At 44.2% G+C, this 20696-nt stretch overlaps 1 protein-coding gene across 1 annotated transcript in view; it reads right to left on the bottom strand.

The window, feature by feature from the left end:
* LOC144674182 (gamma-aminobutyric acid type B receptor subunit 2-like) overlaps positions 1-20696 on the bottom strand; it is a 585472-nt gene that overhangs the window by 369794 nt on the left and 194982 nt on the right. Inside the window, exons 5-6 of the mRNA XM_078535658.1 lie at positions 6608-6796; positions 6040-6276 (exon numbers count right to left, since the gene is read on the bottom strand). Of these exons, the coding sequence (XP_078391784.1) occupies positions 6040-6276; positions 6608-6796 (426 nt within the window). The remainder of the gene's footprint in view (positions 1-6039; positions 6277-6607; positions 6797-20696) is intronic.

The raw sequence follows: 20696 nt of genomic DNA, 5'->3' as shown, positions 1-20696 counted from the left end.
GATCTCCGCTACCATCGCCTATTAAGCTGGAGTGGTGATATTGCTGGATCTTCTGCGGCTAGAGTGGGGGTAGAGGACATCACAGCGGGCCTCCACTGTGTCCAAAAGGCATCCCAGTGAAGCGTCACTGAATTGGGGGGCTGCAGTTTTCTTGCCTTTCGGGGCCATGTCATCTATGCAGCGATCCTGGGCTGGAAGCATTAAGAGGTGTGCGCGTGGCTGCACTTTAAATATGGCACTTGACGTGAGGAAGTGGTAAGATGACAGCGTGGCAGGCAAATGAGAGCCCGCGATTGGGGTGATACGATATGAAAAGCCGCCATTGAGGCCAGTGGGTAAAATGTTCTTTGTCTCGCCCGCTACTGCACTTAATGCAAATCTGGGATGATTCCGCTCAATGTGTTTTGGTGATGTTGGTTGAGGAATAAATATTGCCTAGGGCCTAGGACACCAGGAATAACCCCCCTGCTCTTCTTCAAATAGTGTCATGGATCTTTTACATCTGAGAGAAAGGATGGTACCTCGGTTTAACATCTCAGAAACTCTCTCTCTAGTGCTCTGGAGAGCACAAATTCAATTATGACAAAGTCCTGCATGACGCAGAAGGCACTGAAACAATCTTGAGCTTATGGCATTTTTCTGCTTTTCCTTGTGCCCTTCAGATTAAAGCATTGCTGTGGACATGATGATGCTACACAGTGCATTGTGTCAACCTATCCATTCATCATCTCTGCTGAAGAAGCAGGACAGCTAATATAGTGCCCTTGCTGCTTATTTTCCCTTTCCTCTGAGAAACTATTCATTTCATTTATGATGGAATTGAAAGAATCTCTAGGTTGCCCGCCTGTCTAGTTTCTGAGTGGGAGGTCTGAAAATTTCAAAATTTAGAAGCTTCATACCAGGCAGGCAGTTGTTTACGCCTGTCAGGTATGAAGCTAAGTCCATAGCCAACATTAGGGGGCAGGTGGCAGGAGCGGGTGTCTGAGGTGCTAAAATCTTTCTTTGTGTTTGGACCTCATTTAAATGCTGCTGGCAAACTGCAGCCACCAAACATGCACTCTGCTTTTATGGGAGGATGGGTCATTGGCCAGCTCCCTGCTGAGTCATCTGGTAGGTCAGCAATGCGGGGGAGGGGGGGAGGGAGTGGGAGCAGAAGGTTGACCCTAAAGCAGATTCCTGCTTGTAGCAGCCGCAGATGTCCTGTGCTTAGATTTGGTCAATGTGTGTATCAAATGATGTAAGTCAATGTTGAAAATAATGATCCCAAATAATGCTAAGAAAAATTCCACCAAATCTCAAAGAAATATAAATGATGGAATTTGTAACAGTAAAACTATCATTTCTTTATAATGCTGTGTTAACAGTACAAAAACAGTTAAACCAGAATTCCCTAAACAGCAAATTAAAAGATGCTTTTCAATAGCTGGGTAAATAGTAAAATGCAACTTGAATGAGTTGGGGCTTACTCTGCTTGGCTATCAACCTTTTTAGATGAGAAGTCGATCATGCATTTGACCAGCCAAAAATTGATACTGTCTCTTTCCTCTCACTCTAATCTTCTTCATGCCACTTCTGGTGCCTTAGGGTCGAATTTTACCCCCGTCAAGGGTGGGGGGTGGGGTGGGGGTGGGGGTGGACCTGATCGGCACCCATGATCATGTCTGTGCCACCATTTTATGTGGATGGGCCAATTAAGACCTGCCCAACGTGACGTGCGCCCGAGAGCGCTGTGCACTCCCTGTGCAGGCGGGTAGGGATGTCCCTGAGTTGGGGCCTGCACTCTTTCATGCATACAGGCAAAACAGCACAGAAATCTCCCTGAGGCACAGAGGTGCCTCAGGGAGATTAGTTTTAAGTTTAAACAGTGTAATAAGGTGTTGTAAAAAATTTTAGGGCATGTCCCCTCATGTGAAACTGTCACATTAGCTGGGACATGCGCCATAATTTTAATAAAAAAATTTCTGAAAATTTAAAATTAGTCATGAAACCTCATCCCGCCTGTGGATGAAGTTCCATGAAAAATGCGAAGGCCGCCCGGGCTCTTTGCCAGCCTGCCAACCTTAAGGTTGGACGGGCAGCTTTCTCAATAGGCTTAATTAGTTCATTAATAGACTTAACAGACCTTTGACAATTCAGCGGACGCACAGCTTAGTCGGCTGTGCGTCCGCCGAACTGAAAATCTAAATGATGCGTGGTGGCGTTGGGACGCACGCCCAATGTCAGCCCGCGTCATTTTACGCCTCGTTGAGCAGGCCCCGCCCCTGTTCACCGAGCCGAAGACGCAGTCCATAGAAATATAGAAAATAGGAGCAGGGGTAGGTCATTGGGCCCTTCGAACCTGCTCTGCCATTTAATATGATCACGGCTGATCCTTTATCTCAACGCCATACTCCCGCTCTCTCCCCATATCCCTTGATGCCTTTAGAGTCTAGACACCCATCTATTTCTTTCTTAAACATATTCAGTGACTTGACCTCCACAGCCTTCTGTGGTAGAAAATTCCATAGGTTCACCACCTTCTGAGTGAAGAAGTTTCTCCTCATCTTAGTCCTAAATGATCTACCCCATATCCTAAGACTGTGAGCCCTTGTTTTAGACCCCCCAGCCAGAGGAAACATCACCCCTGCATCCAGCTTGTCCATCCCTATCAAAATTTTATACAGGCTACAGTTCCATGGGCACCGGATGTCCTCCATTACCTCATTTAAATGTCCATTATTCAAATGTAAGCAGACATGGTGATTGCAGCAGGCTATTTAACCATGAGTGACATTCCACCAGCCCAATTCCATTTGCATAGAGCATTTGCAATCATACACTTTATAGTAGTGGTCATCAGATAGTAATGAACAGCAGAAGCCTACCTGATTTTAATCATCATCTCCACACCTTATCCCTGGATGTTGAGGCCATCAGCCCAGTAATATTAATTAATGTAGAACTGGATTAATTTTTCTACTTAGTCATTCATGGGATATGGGTGTCACTGGCAAAGTCAGTATGCCCATTTCTAATTGATGCTGAGCGCTTGGTGGTGAGCCACCTTCTTGATTCGTTGCAGGTGAAAACATGCGTATTGTGCTTTTAGGTTGGGAATTCCAGTATTTTTACCTAACAATGATGCAGAAATGTCAAAAATGTCCAAGAAAGGATGTGTGCAAAGGAGAACTTGGAGGTGGTGGTATTCTTATGTACCTAATACACTTGTCCTTCTTAGAGGCCACCAGTTTGGGAGATACTGTTGAAGAAAAATCTGGGATTTTCTTTGTGGAGTACAACCATACAGATAATGAGCAGTTTATTTCCTAACACAGTGATCAAAAGTACACAATACCATGCTTACCATGTATTAACCCTTGCAGCACTGAATCCTTCTTCTGTTGTATAAATTTCATGGACAAGCTATTTACTCACCAGTCTAAAGGATGGTCTATCAGAACATCAGAGAGAAAAAAAAATCTGCAAACCATCTTGTAGCTGCGGCAGAAGGTTCTGTTCTCAATATCAAAACATGTTTTGTTTAAAAATTGGTCTAAATCAAGAAACTTGTTAACAGAATGCACTGATCTGCTGATAGAAACTTCATTTTAAGGCATTGAAAGTACTGGAGCTGTTACTCAACATAACCAACCAGCCGCAGCACAAGATTTTGGGGATGATTATTTCTCATAAAGAATGATGAATCCTTAGAATGGTTCCATCTGCATGTTTTCATAACAAGAGCAAATTCACAGCTATTCTTTCTTAGTCATCATGTTGAAAGTACAGGTAATTTTAACGAATATTGATACGTTTTGTCTTTAATATTAGTATTAATTGCATTTTAGATTTTTAGTTGAACACTTGTTATTCTAACTGCACTGATGTTTAGCCATTCTGTAAAGATGAGCCTGCAGCCTAACAGTTTCAGTGTGGCTGTGCGGAAATGGGTGGATTACCGATCTCCATCTCTAGCCCTGAGCCGCATCCTCTTAGCAAACACTGGAAATTAAAATGTCAATTTGCTACCATCCAGCTATATTTATCTGGTCACAATTTCTCATGTTAAGGATGTGGCAAAGAAAAATCAAGCAATATTTGAAATGTGAGGTGAGAATTACTGTAGATGTTAGGATATAAGTCGATTTTTGAAGCCTCGAAAAATTCCTCCAAAAACGGGGTTCGACTGGTACACCGAGTAAAACACTGAACTGTGGCATGGGTGTGAGTGGTTACCATTTTGAAATGTCATCAGCATCCGCACAAAAGAGTGGGGGTATCGTAAACTCCCGTGCATCCTTGCAACACAACTCTTATCACCTGCTTGATCCCTTGCACCCAGCTATAAGGTACTGGTAAGTAAAACATGCACTTGTAGGATGAAAAATTGAGGTTGACTACTGAAGCAAATATAGAATGTCATGGCTGAAAAGGTGGTGGGGGCAGGAGAGGCGGTGTCAACTTATACGCTAACTGTGTGCAAAACCATGATTTTTGTAGCTGAAGAAATGGGGTCATCTTATACGCCATGATTTATGATATGGAGGAAGAGATTTGCAAACATGATTGACCATGGTCAAACTACAATATATGAAATGAGATTACAGAATGATAAAAGAATTAAAAGTACCTGAGCTAGAGCCAGATCAGGTCAAGGATCCCAAGTAACTCTAAACATTCCAAATCTCCCAGTTTAACTATTGTGCTCCAATCCTAAAAACTAAACACCTGACTGATTTGTTTTTGTAAGACCATACTGCTGTTTCATATTTTCAACATGCAAACTCTTTCAAGCAGGAAAGTTTATTAAATAATAGGATAGGGATCGAGGTTTGCTACTGGTGTTCATTAGAATAACTTGATGATCACCGAATAGTCTTTCAAAATTAGAAATGCTCAGAAGTCTTTACAGCGATAATGTCCAGACCATTGGGAAACATCAGATGGATACTCTCACATGGTGCAAGAGAGAAAAGTTACATCCTTCAGAAACCCTAAAAATCCATTGGATCACATATCTCTCATTAGTCCTTGTGGAAAACTGGAGAATATATACCTCCCTTTATAGTATAATTTAGTAGAATACACTTCCTATTTAAGCAATCATGAGCCTAGGTGAATGTAAATAGCAGATATGATCATATTCCCAGAAGTCCAGAGAACGTCTAATATTCCAAAGGCAGATCAGAAAAATGTTGCAGGTATCCACACTGGGAAGTCTCTCAATATAATTAAGAACTAGTATATGACTGAAAGTTTGTTACTTATTATCAATTGCAAGTTCACTAAATGCTATAGCACATATTATAATAAGACATCCAAGCAGATTAGTTCTACAGCAATATTTCCTCCAGTTCAATCTTTTGAGTCTTACATTAGATTTCTAAACTCTAGATCTAAAAGAAATAAAGATACAAGGAGGCACCAATGAATAAAAGGTTTCTGATCAGCACCAGACCTCTTCATCACGTGTCTGTGGTGCAAGTCCATACCAACCCTTCTAAACTCTTGGCAGTAGATGCTATAAATTAAGATTGTTAAATTATAAAGTTGCTTCAAAGGCTTGCTTAACTTATAGTTCATCATCACATAATATGGTTCCTTCCTGGTCTCACACACATTTTCTCTCCAACTTGCCTTTACAATTGACAAACCAAATAAGATGTCTATCAATAATATACCCGCTAATTATTTTTGGTAGTGCATAGTTGATTCATTTAAGTGTGTGGGCCCTTTAATTTTTTTGCGCGGCTGAAACTTAAAGGGATCAAATTTCAGGTAGCTATGCAATCGTGGGGGAATATTGTCCATCAAACTTCTATCATGGTTTCTATTTGATAAGTCAATGAAAGAGAACACCATTGTGTTTATTCTATTTATGCCTTCTCCGTGCTTTCTGCAGTTGAAATATTATGATGGTTTTAAATTTGTTCATTCATTTCAATTGAAAAATGATGATGTCTTTCAACCAACCAATCAACTTCCAGCATTCAAATAACATGGGATGAAATAGACATTAATAGTACCCAAAGGAAAACAGTCAAAGATGACAATACTCACCGTCACCCCAAAGAAGTTGGTCTCATTCATGGAATCTAGAAAGATCTGGCCAAGGTCCTTGTTCACATAATTGAAGTCCCGGATGGTTTGTGGATTGCCAAGACGTTTCAAACTATCCATTGCTCGCTGTAATGTTGTGGCAATTACCCAGATTCCATCATATGCAAATCCATGGAATTTGCTATACTCAGCGCTACCCCTCATTTTATTGTACTCTTGCTCATATTGTTGAGGTGTCTGCAGGAGGTTATGAAAAGATTAGAATACCAATATTAGTACTTAGACAATTTTTTAAAAAGACAGTGTGACATGAGAAATTTTGACTTCTTCCAGTGGCTTTTTCATGTCTTCATGCATCTCCCTCACCTTAATTTTGTTTTTCTTTTCACCTTATTTTATGTTCCCCCCTCCAGAGTAATATTATCAATGTTTAAGGAATGAAATTCATGTGGTTGTAGCTTCCTATTGAAAAGAGTTTGTATACTTGTCATTTGTGGTTTAATTCTTAAGTTTCTTTCACAAGTTTGTATGAAAATTATAATTGTTCAAAGAAAAGGTCAATACTCACCAGCCCAGATATTGTCCTGATGTCCTTTGTACTAAGCGGCTCAAAATCCACAGCTACATATCCTTCCATGGCAGTGAGTAGGTTTTTCACGTTACAATAACTGGAAGCAACTGGTTTCCACCAGTTTAACTGATACCAGCCTGGGATGATCCACTGGTATTTAATTCCATACATATTCTCATGAAAGGCCTAAAAATAAAGAAGAAACCAATTTGATTGATTTTATTGAAGACTGAAGATTGAATTATTCCTAGAATAGTGAGTTATAAGAGATCTTATTCAGTTGTTCAAAATTATGAGTGGTTTTGATAAAGTAAATTGGGATATATGTTTCCACTTATTAGTGAGTCAATAACTAGAGAACATAAACTTGCAACCTCACCAAAAGAATGAGGAGAATTGTTTTTAAACAGAGAGTTAAGACAAATAATCTCTGATGAGAAAGAGGCTGGAAGTGGAAGCAGGAATCATAATCGCATTTAAGAGAGAAACGGATAAATATTGAAAAAAAATTAACTGGGTACAGGAAAAGTGCAGAAGAATGGAAGGAGCTATAGAGCTCTTTCGGAGCGATGACATAGGCATTATATTTGTCATTATAGACAGACGCTTCAGTCAAATAAAATTCCAATACTTTATATTTCTCTTTTTTAAAAAATAATTCATAATTTACATCCAAAATTTGTTTGCATATAATACCGAGTGAAGTTTTTTTTGTCATTTGTCAGGCTCATGGCTAATGAATACTTTCAGCAGAATGTGACCAATCAGGGTGTAGTTGTAATTACATTGGTTACACATTTCTTCAGTAGGTAAATGAATTGCTTAACTTGCAGAAAACTCACAATTGTGAATTCCCTGATGCAGTCTACAAATGGAAGGAAAATTCAGCGCGAGTAAAATTATATACATTCTGGTTCACTGCCCAGGATGTGTGTTTTCTTCTTGTAAATATTTGCAAAACTCATCCAATTCCCTTCCAACAGTCTGCAGTTCACCCTTGATGGGATCCCAGAACTCAATACCATTAACAGCCTTCAGCTCAACCACCCATAAAAGCCCTCAAAGGAATCCCTAATTAAATCTTCAATGAAACCCCACACATTGAAATCAATATAGTTAAGGCTGACTTGTCAGTTGTTTATTTCCTTTGCGTGAATCACTCATTGATTATTTTCATTTGTATGTGCCTAAATTAACACTTAGACATGACTTCTTCCTCTCCATATTAGAATAATTTATCAATATACTTACAACTGAGAAGTTATTCATTCTTAAATGGAGAGAATAGCCATAAAATGGAGCATAAAGGCCAGATTTTCAGTTAAATAACTCGCCATTTAAAAATGGCAGGCGGGACCTGATTCCGGGATTCCCACCTCCATTCCCAGGGCTGGCAGTTTTCATTGGCGCAGGATAACAGTGTAGGTAAAGATCCTGCATTCCCAATTTGGCCAGTTTCATTGTGGGATAGGCATCGCCAAGTCCCCTGCAATTTTCATGGAGTTAGGCCAGCTTCTCCATGACCCTTGGTTCATGACCCCTCAGAGGAGTCATGAACCATGATCTGGATTTGGGAACTTTTTGAAAGATAAGTTCAAAAGGTCTTACCCATGCCCTCATCCACTTACCATGACCTCTCATATCCTCCATGCCAGCTCAATGCCAACTCATGAGGAGAGAAATCATTGTTTGATTGACAGCTCTGGCTCTCTGATCTATTCTATCAATTGCACAATGTTAATTTACACAAGATAAAGAGGATTCAGTTTTTGCAGTTTTTGTTATTAGTACATTAAAAGGCTGCTTGATTGACACTTCCATAAACTGTAGTAAAAAGAGTTTTTTGTAAGAAAATTATGAATCAATGGCTTTCATGAAAGCTTATTCACACATGCCATTGTTACTATAGAGTTCATTGGTTCTGTAGAGAATGTATACTGGGTGAGATTCATTCCACACAAGTGCCAGTCTTTAACAAGAGAGAATCTAACCATCACCCTTTGACATTTAATGGTATTGCCATCGCTGAAACCCCCGATCAACTTCCTGGGGGTTACTGACCAGAAACTCTCAGAGTCAAAGAATTTTAACGGCACAGGAGGAGGCTATTCGGCCCATTATGTCTTCACCAGGTCTCCAAATGAGCATTAGGACCTAATGCCATTGCCCTGCCTTTTCTCCGTACCCCTGCACATTGTTTCTACTCAAATAACTATCTAATGCCCTCTTGAATGCCTCGGTTCACCCTGCCTCCACCACTCTTCCAGGCAGTGCATTCCAGGCCCGAACCACTCATTGTGTGAAAAAGTTCTTTCTCATGTCACATTTGCTTCTTTTGCAAATCACTTTAAATCTGTGCCCTCTCGTTCTTGATCCTTTTACGAGCAGGAACAGCTTCTCCCTACCTACTCTGTCTATCCCCCTCATGACTTTGAACATTTCTAACAAATCTCCTCTTAGCATTCTTCTCTCCAAGGAGAACAGTCCCAACCTCTCCAATCCATCTTTGTAACTGATGTTTCTCATCCCTGGACTCATTCCTGTAAACCTCTTATGCACTCTCTCCAGTATTCTCATCCTTCCTAAAATGTGGTGCCCAAAACTGTACACAATACTCCACCTGAAGCCTAACAAATGTTTTATATAAATTCAGAATAACCTCCTTTTTCTTGTACTCTATGCCCTATGAATAAAGCCCAGGATACTATATGCGTTAGATCTATGCACATATACACCCAGGTCTTTCTGCTCCTGCACCCTCTTTGAAATTTAACCCCTTATTTTAGATTGTCTGTCCATGTTCTTTCTACTGAAATGGATCACCTCACACTTCTCCGCATTGAACTTCATCTGCCACCTATCTGCCCACTTCACCAACTTGTCTATGTCCTTTTGAAGTCCTGCACTGTCCTCTTCATAGTTTACAACACTCGCAAACTTCGTATCGTCCGCAAACTTTGAAATTGTCCCCTCCACACCTAGATCTAGATCATTAATATATATCAGGAAAAGCAAGGTCCCAATACTGACTCCCGGGGAGTTCCACTACAAACCTTCCTCAAGTCCACAAAATATCCACTGACCATTATTACCTGTTTCCTATTTTTCAGCCAATTTTGTATCTATGTTGCTACTGTCCCCTTTATTCCATGAGCAATAACTTTTCTCACAAGTCTGTTGTATGGCATTATGTCAAATGCCTTTTGGAAGCCCATGTGCACCACATCAACAGCATTACTCTCATTGACCATTTCTGATACTTCTACAAAAGCTCCAGCAACTTGGTTAAACATGACTTCCCCTTTAGATATCCATGCTGGCTCTTGTTATCAACTGGTATTTTTCCATGTGACTACTAATTCTATCCCAAATAATTGGTTCTAGAATCTTATCTACCACTAAAGTTAAACTGACTGGTCTATAATTGCTAGGCTTATCCTTACAACCTTTTTTGAACAAGGGCGTAACGTTTGCAATTTTCCAGTCCACCGGCACCTCCTTGGAGTCTCAGGAAGATTGAAAAATTATGGTCAGTGCCCCTGCAATTTCTATTCTAATTTCTTTCAATATCTTTGAATGCATCTCGTCTGGTCCCGGTGCCTTGTCAACTTTAAGTACTGACAGTCTATTCAACACTTCGTCTTATCAATTTTGAACCCTTTTAGTGACAGAGTTTCCCCGTTTGTCACCATGGCCTATGTAGCATCTACCTCCTTGGTAAAGACGGATGCAGAGTATTCATTTGATACCTCAGCTATTGCCCCTTTGTCCATGTGTAAATTCCCTTTTAGGTCCCTAATCAGCCCTTCTCCTCCTTTTACTACCCTTTTACTATTTATATGCCTACAGAAGACATTGAGCTCTTCCCCTTTATGTTGGCTGCCAGTCTTTTTTCATAATCCCTCCTTACTTCTCTAATATGCTTTTTCACCTCCCCTCTGAACCTTCTGTATTCCTCTTGGCTCTCAATTGTATTTTTTACCTGACACCTGCCATAAGTACACTTTTTCTTCTTTACCTTAATTTCGATTTCCTTTTTCATCCAGGGAGCTCTGGATTTGTTTGCCCTACCTTTCCCTTTTGATGGAATATACCTCGACTGTGCCCAAATGAATTCTTTTTTGAAGGTTCAGCTGTAGTATTTCCCGCCAATCTTTCATTCCAGTCTATCTGGCCCATCTCCGTTCTTGCCTCATTGAAATCGGCTCTTGCCCTGTTAATTATTCTTACTCTGCATTGCTTATCCTCCTTTTCTATCATCATCCTGAAAAGTACAATACAATGATCACTGTCCCGTAAATGTTCCCCCACTTGATCTACTTGGCCCACCTACTTTTCGAAAACCAGGTCCAACGGTATGTCTTGTCTTGTTGCATTGGACACATACTGCTGCTGAAAGTTCTCCTGAAAACAATCTAGGAACTTTTGCCTCTATTCCCCCCTTTACACTACCACTGTCCCAGTCTACATTCAGGTAATTAAAGTCACCCATTATAACTACTCTGTGATGCATGCATCTCTCTGTAATTTCCCTGCAGATTTGTTCTTCTATGTCCTTCTCACTATTTGGTGGTCTATGGACTACACTGAGGAATGCACCCTTTTTGTTCCTTAGCTCTGGACAAATTGATTCTGTCTTTGAACCCTCTGGGACATCCTTTTTCTCCAGCACTGCAACGCTTTCCTTAACCAATACCGCCGCCACCCCTCCTCTTTTCTGAACACCTCGTGCCCAGGAATATTTAACACCCAGTTCTGCCCTTCCTTGAGCCAAGTTTCTGTCATCACTACAACATCATATTACCACATGGCAATCTGCGCCTGTAACTCCCCAATCGTATTTACCATACTCCGTTCATTCACATACATGCATAGTAACTCAGATTTAGATTTTGTTACTTTCTCCCTCACCCCGACTTCACCTATTAACTTACTATTCTCTATACTAGTGCTATCTGTCCCTTCCAGCATTTTGTGCACCCTGGAATTCCTCTTGAATATTTTCTCTAGGTTTCCACATTCCTGCCAAGTTAGTTTGAAGCCCTCCCAACAGCACGAGCAAAACACCCCAGAAGGGACTCGGTCCCAGCTCTGTTCCAGTGCAACCCGTCCGACTTGTACAGGTGCCATCTTCCCCAGAGCCAGTCCCAGTATCCCAGGAATCTAAAGCCCTCTCTCCTGCACCATCTTTCCAGCTACTCACTCATCTGCCTTATTCTCCTATTACTGTACTCACTGGCACATGGCACTGGGAGCAATCCGGAGTTTACTGCATTTGAGGTCCTGCTTGCTCATTTTCTATCTTGCTCCCTAAATTCTGATTGCAGGACCATATCCCCCTTCCTACCTAAGTTACTGGTACAAATGTGGACCACAACCTCTGGCTGTTCACTTTGCCCAGAAGAATGCCCTGTAGCCGCTCTGTGACATCCTTGACCCTGGCACCAGGGAGGCAACATACCATCCTGGAGTCATATCTATAGCCACAGAAATGCCTGTCTGTTCCCCTAACCAATGAATCCCCCATTACGATAGCTCTTTCTTTCTTCTTCCTCCCCACCTGTACAGCTGAGCCACCCATTGCGGTCACCCATTCCCTCTCTGTTTCCAGGCCCTCAAGCTGTGGTGTGACCACCCTCTGAACGTGCTATCCATGTACCTCTCAGCCTCACGAATGTGCCACAGTGACTCCACCGTCGCTTGAGCTCTGAAACCCGGAGCTCAAGTTTCTACAGCTGGCAGCACTTCCTGCACATGTGGTCATCTAGGACACCGGTAGCGTCATATTACAGGACATGCATTCTGCTTGACTGAGCTCTCCTGGCATGTCTTAACTCCACTTACATTAACCTTATTCTATTTTGGATTATTTATATTATTTGATTATAGTGGCCTTAAACTCCCCTTATTCCTGGTGCTTCTTAGTTGAATCCAAGTATAGCAACTTGTTTAAAAGTATTAAACTTTTCTAATTTACTCACCTAGTCCTCCTTACCAAGGCTGTTGCTCTTCTTTCGGAGGAAAGGTAGAAAATGACAGAAACACCTCCTCCCTCCTCACTGAACTCCCTCAGTCACTTCCGCTCTTGAACTCTCGCCACTTCTCGTGCTGTTTTTATAGCTCCTCAGCTCTCCTCTAGGTGCTGCTAACTGCCTGGCTTGGGGTCCTCCTCTCACATTCTCCTCTAGCTGCTGCTGATTGCCTGTCCAAGGATCCTCCTCTTACACTCTCCTCTACTGAACTGGACTAGCCATGTAAATACTGTGGCTACAAAAGCAGGACAGAGGCTAGGAATCCTGTGGCAAGTAACTCACCTCCTGACTCCCCAAAGCCTGTCCACCATCTACAAGGCACAAACCACAAGTGTGATGGAATACTCTCCACTTGCCTGAATGAGTGCAGCTCCAGGAACACTCAAGAAGCTTGACACCATCCATGACAAAGCAGCCTGCTTGATTGGCACCTACTCCACCAACATTCACTCCTGTATCACCAACACACAGAAGCAGCAGTGTGTACAGTCTAAAAGGTGCACTGCTGGAACTCACCAAGGCTCCTTAGACAGTGCCTTCCAAACCCACAACCGCTACCATCTAGGAGGACAAGGGCAGCATACACATGGGAACACCACCACCTGAAAGTTCCCCTCCAAGTCACTCACCATTCTGACTTGGAAATATATCGCTGTTCGTTCACTGTCGCTGAGTCAAGATCCTGGAATTCCTCCTTAACAGCACTGTGGGTATATCTACACCACATGGACTGCAGTGGTCCAAGAAGGTAGCTCACCACCATCTTCTGAAGGGCATTTAGGGATGGGCAATAAATGATGGCCTAACCAACCACACCCACATCCCATGAATAAATGAATTTAAAAAATGGGCATTAAAGTGCCATAGGTTGGCATGAAGGATATGAGTGGCCATGGGGAGCTTTGTTGGATAGGCATCTGTAGGCATGGGGGCATGGGTAACACCTTTTGAAATTGCCTTTCAAAAGGTCCCCTTACCCAGATTATGGTTGAAGTCACCTCTGAGGGGCTATGAACCATGACTCATTGAAAAGCTGCTCAGACTCCACGACAATCGCGGAGGGCTAGGAGATGCCTATCCCCGCAATGGAGCTGGCCAGGTTGGGAGTGCAGGGTGTGGGCTCGCAACCCACACCAGCCCACACCTTTATCCCACCTTGACAAAAATTGGGAATGGGGCCGGAAATCCTGGAATTGGGTCCCAACCACCATTTTTAAAGCTCCTCAGAGTCTCCACATCTGCATAAAAACCCAGACCAATATTTTGGGTCGAGTCACTTTGAAAACTTATTTTGTTTCTCTCTCCACAGATGCTGCCTGATCTGCCAAATATTTCCAAAATTTCTTTTTTTATTTCAGAATTCCAGAATCTGCAGTACTTTTTTTAATTCATTCATGGGATGTGGGCTTCGTTGGCTGGGTCACCATCCCTAGTTGCCCTTGAGAAGGTGGCGGAGAGCTGCCTTATTGAACCACTGCAGTCCATGTAATGTAGGTACACCCACAGTACTGTTAGGGAGGGAGTTCTAGGATTTTGACCCAGCGACAGTGAAGGAACGGCGATATATTTCTAAGTCAGGATGGTGAGCGGCTTGGAGGGGAACTCCCAGGTGTTGGTGTTTCCATCTATCTGCTGCCCTTGTCCTTCTAGATGGTAGTGGTCATGGGTTTGGAAGGTGCCATGGAAGGAGCCTTGGTGAATTCCTGCAGTGTATTCTGTAGATGATACACACTGCTGCTACTGTGCGTTGGTGGCGGAGTGAGTGAATGTTTGTGGATGTGATGCCAAACAAGCAGGCTGCTTTGGTCCTGGACAGTGTCAAGCTTTTTGAGTGTTGTGGGAGCTGCACTCATCCAGGTGAGCGGGGAGTATTCCACCACACTCATGACTTGTGCCTTGTAGGTGATGGTCAGGCTTTGGGGAGTCAGGAGGTGAGTTACTCATCGCATGATTCCTAGCCTCTGACCTGCTCCTGTAGCCACAGTATTTATATGGCTAGTCCAGTTCAGTTTCTGGTCAATGGTAACTCCTAGGATGTTGATAGTGGGGGATTCAGTGATAGTAATGCCATTGAACATCAGGGGGTGATGACTGGGTTCTCTCTTGTTAGAGATGGGTTTTTACAACAATCAACAATGGTTTCATGGTCATCATTAGACTCTTAATTCCTGATTTCAATTGAATTCAAATTCCAACACCTGCCATGGTGTGATTCAAACCTGAGCCCCCAGAGCATTACTCTGGCTCTCTGGATGACTAGTTAAGTGACAATACCACTATGCCACCACCTAAGCTTTTACTAGATGTGCCAAAAAGAAAGTTTGCTCACATTGCAGTGCACAGAAATGATCACAGTTTGCACAGAATTTCCCCTCAACAAGCCCTTAAAGTTCTTTTTTCAGTGTTCATTTTTTGTCTTTTTAATTTAGGAGAATTATAGTTCAGCATATATTTCACTGCCAACCATACTTACTCAGCTGTTAGCACATAATAAATGTTTTGCCAGCAGTTTCAAGAGGCAGAGATAATATTAGCAATGGAAGCAACCCAACTGGTTCACTAATGTCCTTTAGGGGAGAAAATCTGTCGTCCTTACCTGGTCTGGCCTACATGTGACCCCAGACCCACAGCAATGTGGTTGACTCTTAAATGAAACCTCTGAAATAGTCCAGCAAGCCATTCAGTTGTAACAAACAGCTACAAAGTCTCAAAAAAAGAATGAAACCGGGCAGACCAACCAGCATCGACTTATGCACTGGAAATAACAATGGCAAACTCAGCCCTGTTGACCCTGCATAGCCCTCCTTACTAACATCTGGGGGCTAGTGCCAAAATTAGGAGAGCTGTCTCACAGACTAGTCAAGCAAAAGCCTGACAGAGTCATCCTCACGGAATCATACCTTACAGATAATGTCCCAGGCACCACCATCACCCTCCCTGGGTATGTCCTGTCCCAACAGCAGGGCTGACCCAGCAGAGGTGCCGGCACTGTGGTATACAGTCGGGGGGGACTTGTCCTGGGAGTCCTCAACATTGACCGTTGAAGTCTCATGGCATCAGGCCAAACATGGGCAAGGAAACCTGCTGCTGATCACCATGTACCGCCCTCCCTTAGCTGATGAATCAGTGCTCCCCATGTTGAACACCACATGGAGGAGGCACTGAGGGTGGCAATGGCGCAGAATGTACTCTGGGTGGGGGACTGCAATGTCCATCACCAAGAGTGGCTTGGTAGCGCCACTATTATCCGAGTTGGCCGAGTCCTAAATGACATAGCTGCGAGACTGGGTCTGCAGCAGGTGGTGAGGGAACCACCAAGAGGGAAAAACATATTTGATCTCATCCTCACCTGCCACAGACGCATCTGTCCATGACAGTATTGGTAGGAGTGCCCACTGCACAGTCGTTGTGGAGGCGAAATCCCGTCGTCACATTGAGGATACCCTCCATCGTGTTGTGTGGCATTACCACCGTGCTAAATGGGATGGATTTCGAACAGATCTAGCAACTCAAGGCTAGGCATCCATGAGGCATTGTTGGCCTTCAGCAGCAGCAGAATTGTACTGGAACACCATCTGTAACCTCATGGCCGGCATACCCCCACTCTACTATTACCATCAAGCCAGGGGATCAACCCTGGTTCAATGAAGAGTGCAGGATGGCATGCCAGGAGCAGCACCAGGTATACATAAAAATGAGGTGTCAACCTGGTGAATCTATAACACAGGACTACTTGCGTGCCAAACAGCATAAGCAGCGAGTGATAGACAGAACTAAGTGATCCCACAACCAACGGATCAGATCTAAGACCTGCAGTGCTGCCCCATCCAGTTGTGAAGGATGTTGGACAATTAAACAACTCACTGGAAGAAAAGACTGCAAAAATAACCCCATCCTCAATGATGGAGGAGCCCAGCACATCAGCACAAAAGATAAAGCTGAAGCATTTGCCACAATGATCAGACAGAAGTGCCAAGTGGATAATCCATCTCGGCCTCCTCCGGAGGTCCCCAGCATCACAGGTGCCAGTCTTCAGCTAATTCGATTCACTCAACGTGATAGAAAGAAGCGGCTGAAGGCACTGGATAGAGCAAAGGCTATGGGCCCTGACAATATTCCAGCAATAGTATGGAAGACTTGTGCTCCAGAACTTGCTGCACCCCTAGACAAGCTGTTCAAGTACAGCTACAACACTGGCATCTACCCAGCTATGTGGAAAATTGCCCAGGTAAGTCCTGTAAACAAAAAGCAGGACAAATCTAACCCGGCCAATTACCGCCCCATCGGTATATTCTCGATCACCAGTAAAGTAATGGAAGGGGTCATCAAAAGTGCTATCAAGTGGCACTTGCTGAACAATAACCTGCTCACTGATGCCCAGTTTGGGTTCCGCCAGGGCCACTTAGCTCTTGACCTCATTACAACCTTGGTTCAAACATGGACAAAAGAGCAGAACTCTCGATGAGAGGTGAGAGTGACTGCCCTTGACATCAAGGCAGCATTTGACGAGTGTGGCATCAAGGAGCCCTAGCAAAACTGGAGTCAATGGGAATCAGGGGGAGAACTCTCCGCTGGTCATAGTCATACCTAGCACAAAGGAAGATGGTTGTGGTTGTTGGAGGTCAGTCATCTCAGCTCCAGGACATCACCGCAGGAGTTCCACAGGGTAGTGTCCTCGGCCCAACCATCTTCAACTGTTTCATCAATGACTTTCCTTCCATCATTAGGTCAGAAATGGGGATGTTCACTGATGGTTGCACAGTGTTCAGCACCATTCGCGATTCCTCGGCAACTGAAGCAGTCCATGTCTAAATGCAACAAGACCTGGACAATATCCAGGCTTGTGCTGACAAGTGGCAAGTAATATTCATGCCACACAAGTGTCAGGCAATGACCATCTACAACAAGAGAGAATCCAACCATCGCCTCTTGATGCTCAATGGCATTACTATCACTGAATCCCCCACTATCAACATCCTAGGAGTTACCATTGACCAGAAACTGAACTGGACTAGCCATATAAATACTGTGGCTACAAGAGCAGATCAGGTGGTAGGGATCGTGCGATGAGTAACTCAAATCCTGACTCCCCAAAGCCTGACTATCATCTACAAGGCACAAGTCAGGAGTGTGGTGGAATTCTCCCCACTCACCTGGATGAGTGCAGCTCCCACAACATTCAAAAACTTAACACTGTCCAGGGCAAAGCAGTCCACTTGATTGGCACCACATCCACAAACATTCACTCCCTCCACCACCAACGCACAGTAGCAGCAGTTTGTTCCATCTACAAGATGCACTGCAGGAATTTATCAAGGCTCCTTTGATGGCGCCTCACAAACCCACGACAACTACCTTCTAGAAGGACAAGGGCAGCAGATAGATGGGAACACCACCACCTGGGATTTCCCCTCCAAGTCACTCACCATCCTGACTTGGAAATATATCACCGTTCCTTCACTGTCGCTGGTTCAAAATCTTGGAACTCCCTTCCTAACAGCACCGTGGGTGTACCTACACTACATGGACTGCAGCAGTTCAATAAGGCAGCTCACCACCACCTTCTCAAGGGCAACTAGGGATGGGCAATAAATACTGGCCCAGCCAGCAAAGCCCACATCCCGTGAATGGATAAAAAAAAAGCGAAGGGGTGATGTTAGTTGGGTAACAACATTACTCTGGGGCATTGACTGCTTTCAATTATCTTCAGCTCTCATCATATTCCACAAGTTCTATTCAACATCTTTATGCTTTAGATGTTGCTTTTCATTCTTGCATAAGCCAACAAGATGAAACTTCTCCAGTGCATTGCAGTGAGGGGCCACAGGTTTATTTTCCTCACACCTTTCAGGTGGATTGTATGCCTTCCTCATACCATTCAGGTGGATTGTATGCCTATTGTAGAGTTAGTCAAAGTGGAATTCTGCATTCTCATGAACCTCCCAGCAATTGTGTTGAGTAACATTGTTGAAGCCCTCATCAACAGGTCACCTGCCTGAGTAAGTCTGGTTTGGGAAGAAAGTTAATTGATCTGTTATAAGCAATTTTTTCACACAACACTAATGATACACACAAAACAATATGAACACACAGCACTCTGCTTTCCCTCCTTACAGGAGGTGAGAGCACAAAACTCAACGAGTGCGAGAACCCAGGGACAGGATTTTTCCCTTCCTGCCGTCCAAGGAGTCAGGGGCAAATGCATCCCTGCTGATACTGGCTGCCCCGCAGCCATTTAACACTGCAATCCACCTGGATGGTATGAGGAAAATAAACCTGTGGCCCCTCACTGCAATGCACTGGAGAAGTTTCATCTTGTTGGCTTATGCAAGAACGAAAAGCAACACCTAAAGCATAAAGATGTTGAATGGAGCATTAAATTGACTGGAGTTGTGACTTTTGCCCTTCCGTAAGGAGGAAGATGCGTCTCAGAGAGCTGCCGGCCTATTAGATTTTCCCAGTAGTGTCAGAAGCTCCAGTGGACAGGACTGGGACTACAAGCAGTCCCCAGAGTCTAAGTCCAAGGAGTCCAGGACCAGGCAAGTGTAGGAGTCTCAGGCCAGGGAGGGGGGAGGGGAGGTGAAGCCCTGGGGTTCGGGCAGAGGGATGGTGAGGGTGTTGGTGGAGAGGTCAGGGTTGCAGGGAGGTAGTGAGCACCTGCAGGAAGCCAGACCTTGTTGGGGGAGTGCCCAATGTTTATAGGAGGTCATTGATGGAGACAACCCCCCCTTCCTGCCCAAGGCCTGAGCCAGGGTCACTTTCTTGGCTTCCTCCCCTGTTGCTGAACCCCTCTCGCCAGCCTGAAAACTGAGGCTGGGCAGGAAAAGACCCTGGTCATGAACTTGCCGTTTCAGGGCCTCAATTAGGGCAAGGGTGAGCAGGCCAGCCTAGGCCTCTCCCATTCCACCATAAAGTTGTGGAGACTTTGGGACAGGCAGGAGCCCGGTAGGAAGGCCATCTGAGGAATTTTATGCCCCCCCCCTCCACCACACCGCCTGCAAACCTGCCAGCGTGGGCATGTAAAATTCTGCCCTGGGGTGTGGGAGCGTGTGCACTGGCCCTCCAGTGACAGGCACCTTATTGACCACTGGCAATGCATGCTCACCTGCTCCACTGGGAAGGAGGCCTTGTTTCAGGAGGCTGCTTATGTCAGCAACGAACTGCTACCTGAGCCTCCTGAAGCACTGGTGTTCAAACGTCGAAAGAGCTGATCCTCTGCTTGTGAAGTCTACGTTGGGGGTCTTGTCTCCTTTCAGCTGAATCCAACTGTCCTTCTTCCCGTGACTGTGGGGTGCTAAGTGGCTGTGGTGAAGGCAGCTGGTGCTGCTGCTGGTTTTGCTTCTGCTGCTGCTGATACTTTGGCAGTGGTGCTGCATCTCCTCTTGCGCATCACCAGAGGTGCAAGGTGGATCTGCGTAAGCTGCTCTCTGTGCCATGTTGAAGGCTGGCAGCAAAGAAGTACAGCTGAAGGTAAGTGATGTGCTAGACAGGGGATGTGATTTCCAAGGATTTCGCAATCTCCTGTAAAGCAGCGATAGCACTCTCTGAGGAGAAGTGCTTTGAACAGCAATGCTGTACGTGGCCATGGCTGGAGTTCTTCACTGTAACTGATCGAAGACTTCTGAACTTGTCAGTTTCACTGAAGAAGCTCTTCCCACTATGCACTCGTGTTCGTGCTGGTGGGTTGGTAAACAGTCTCTGGTTGGGAGATCTAGAATTCAGGGTTCAAAGAGTTTCTGATTGTTTTTTTTACGTACCTTAATTACTTACCCAACAGATCCAAAGGGGCTCCCCTCTTGCTTTTAATTTTGCCCTTGTGAAGATGTCGAGATCCTGCCCTGAAGGAAATTTCAGGGGGTTTAACTCCTCTGTGTATGCAAACGCACCTCCCTTTGCCTGGGAAACCTCTCCCCAAAATCTTCCATGGCTTGAATTTTTTGGATGGCGGAGTTCCCCTCCCTGCCATCCGAAGAGTCAACGGGGAACACATCCCCACTGGCTCCGTCTTCCCTCGAGCCATTTCATGCTCGAATGAGCAGCATTTAGCTGTAGGC

Source organism: Cetorhinus maximus, chromosome 3 (assembly GCF_964194155.1).
Source record: "Cetorhinus maximus chromosome 3, sCetMax3.hap1.1, whole genome shotgun sequence".
Taxonomy (NCBI): Eukaryota; Metazoa; Chordata; class Chondrichthyes; order Lamniformes; family Cetorhinidae; genus Cetorhinus; species Cetorhinus maximus.
This window is presented reverse-complemented; position numbering and strand designations above follow the sequence as displayed.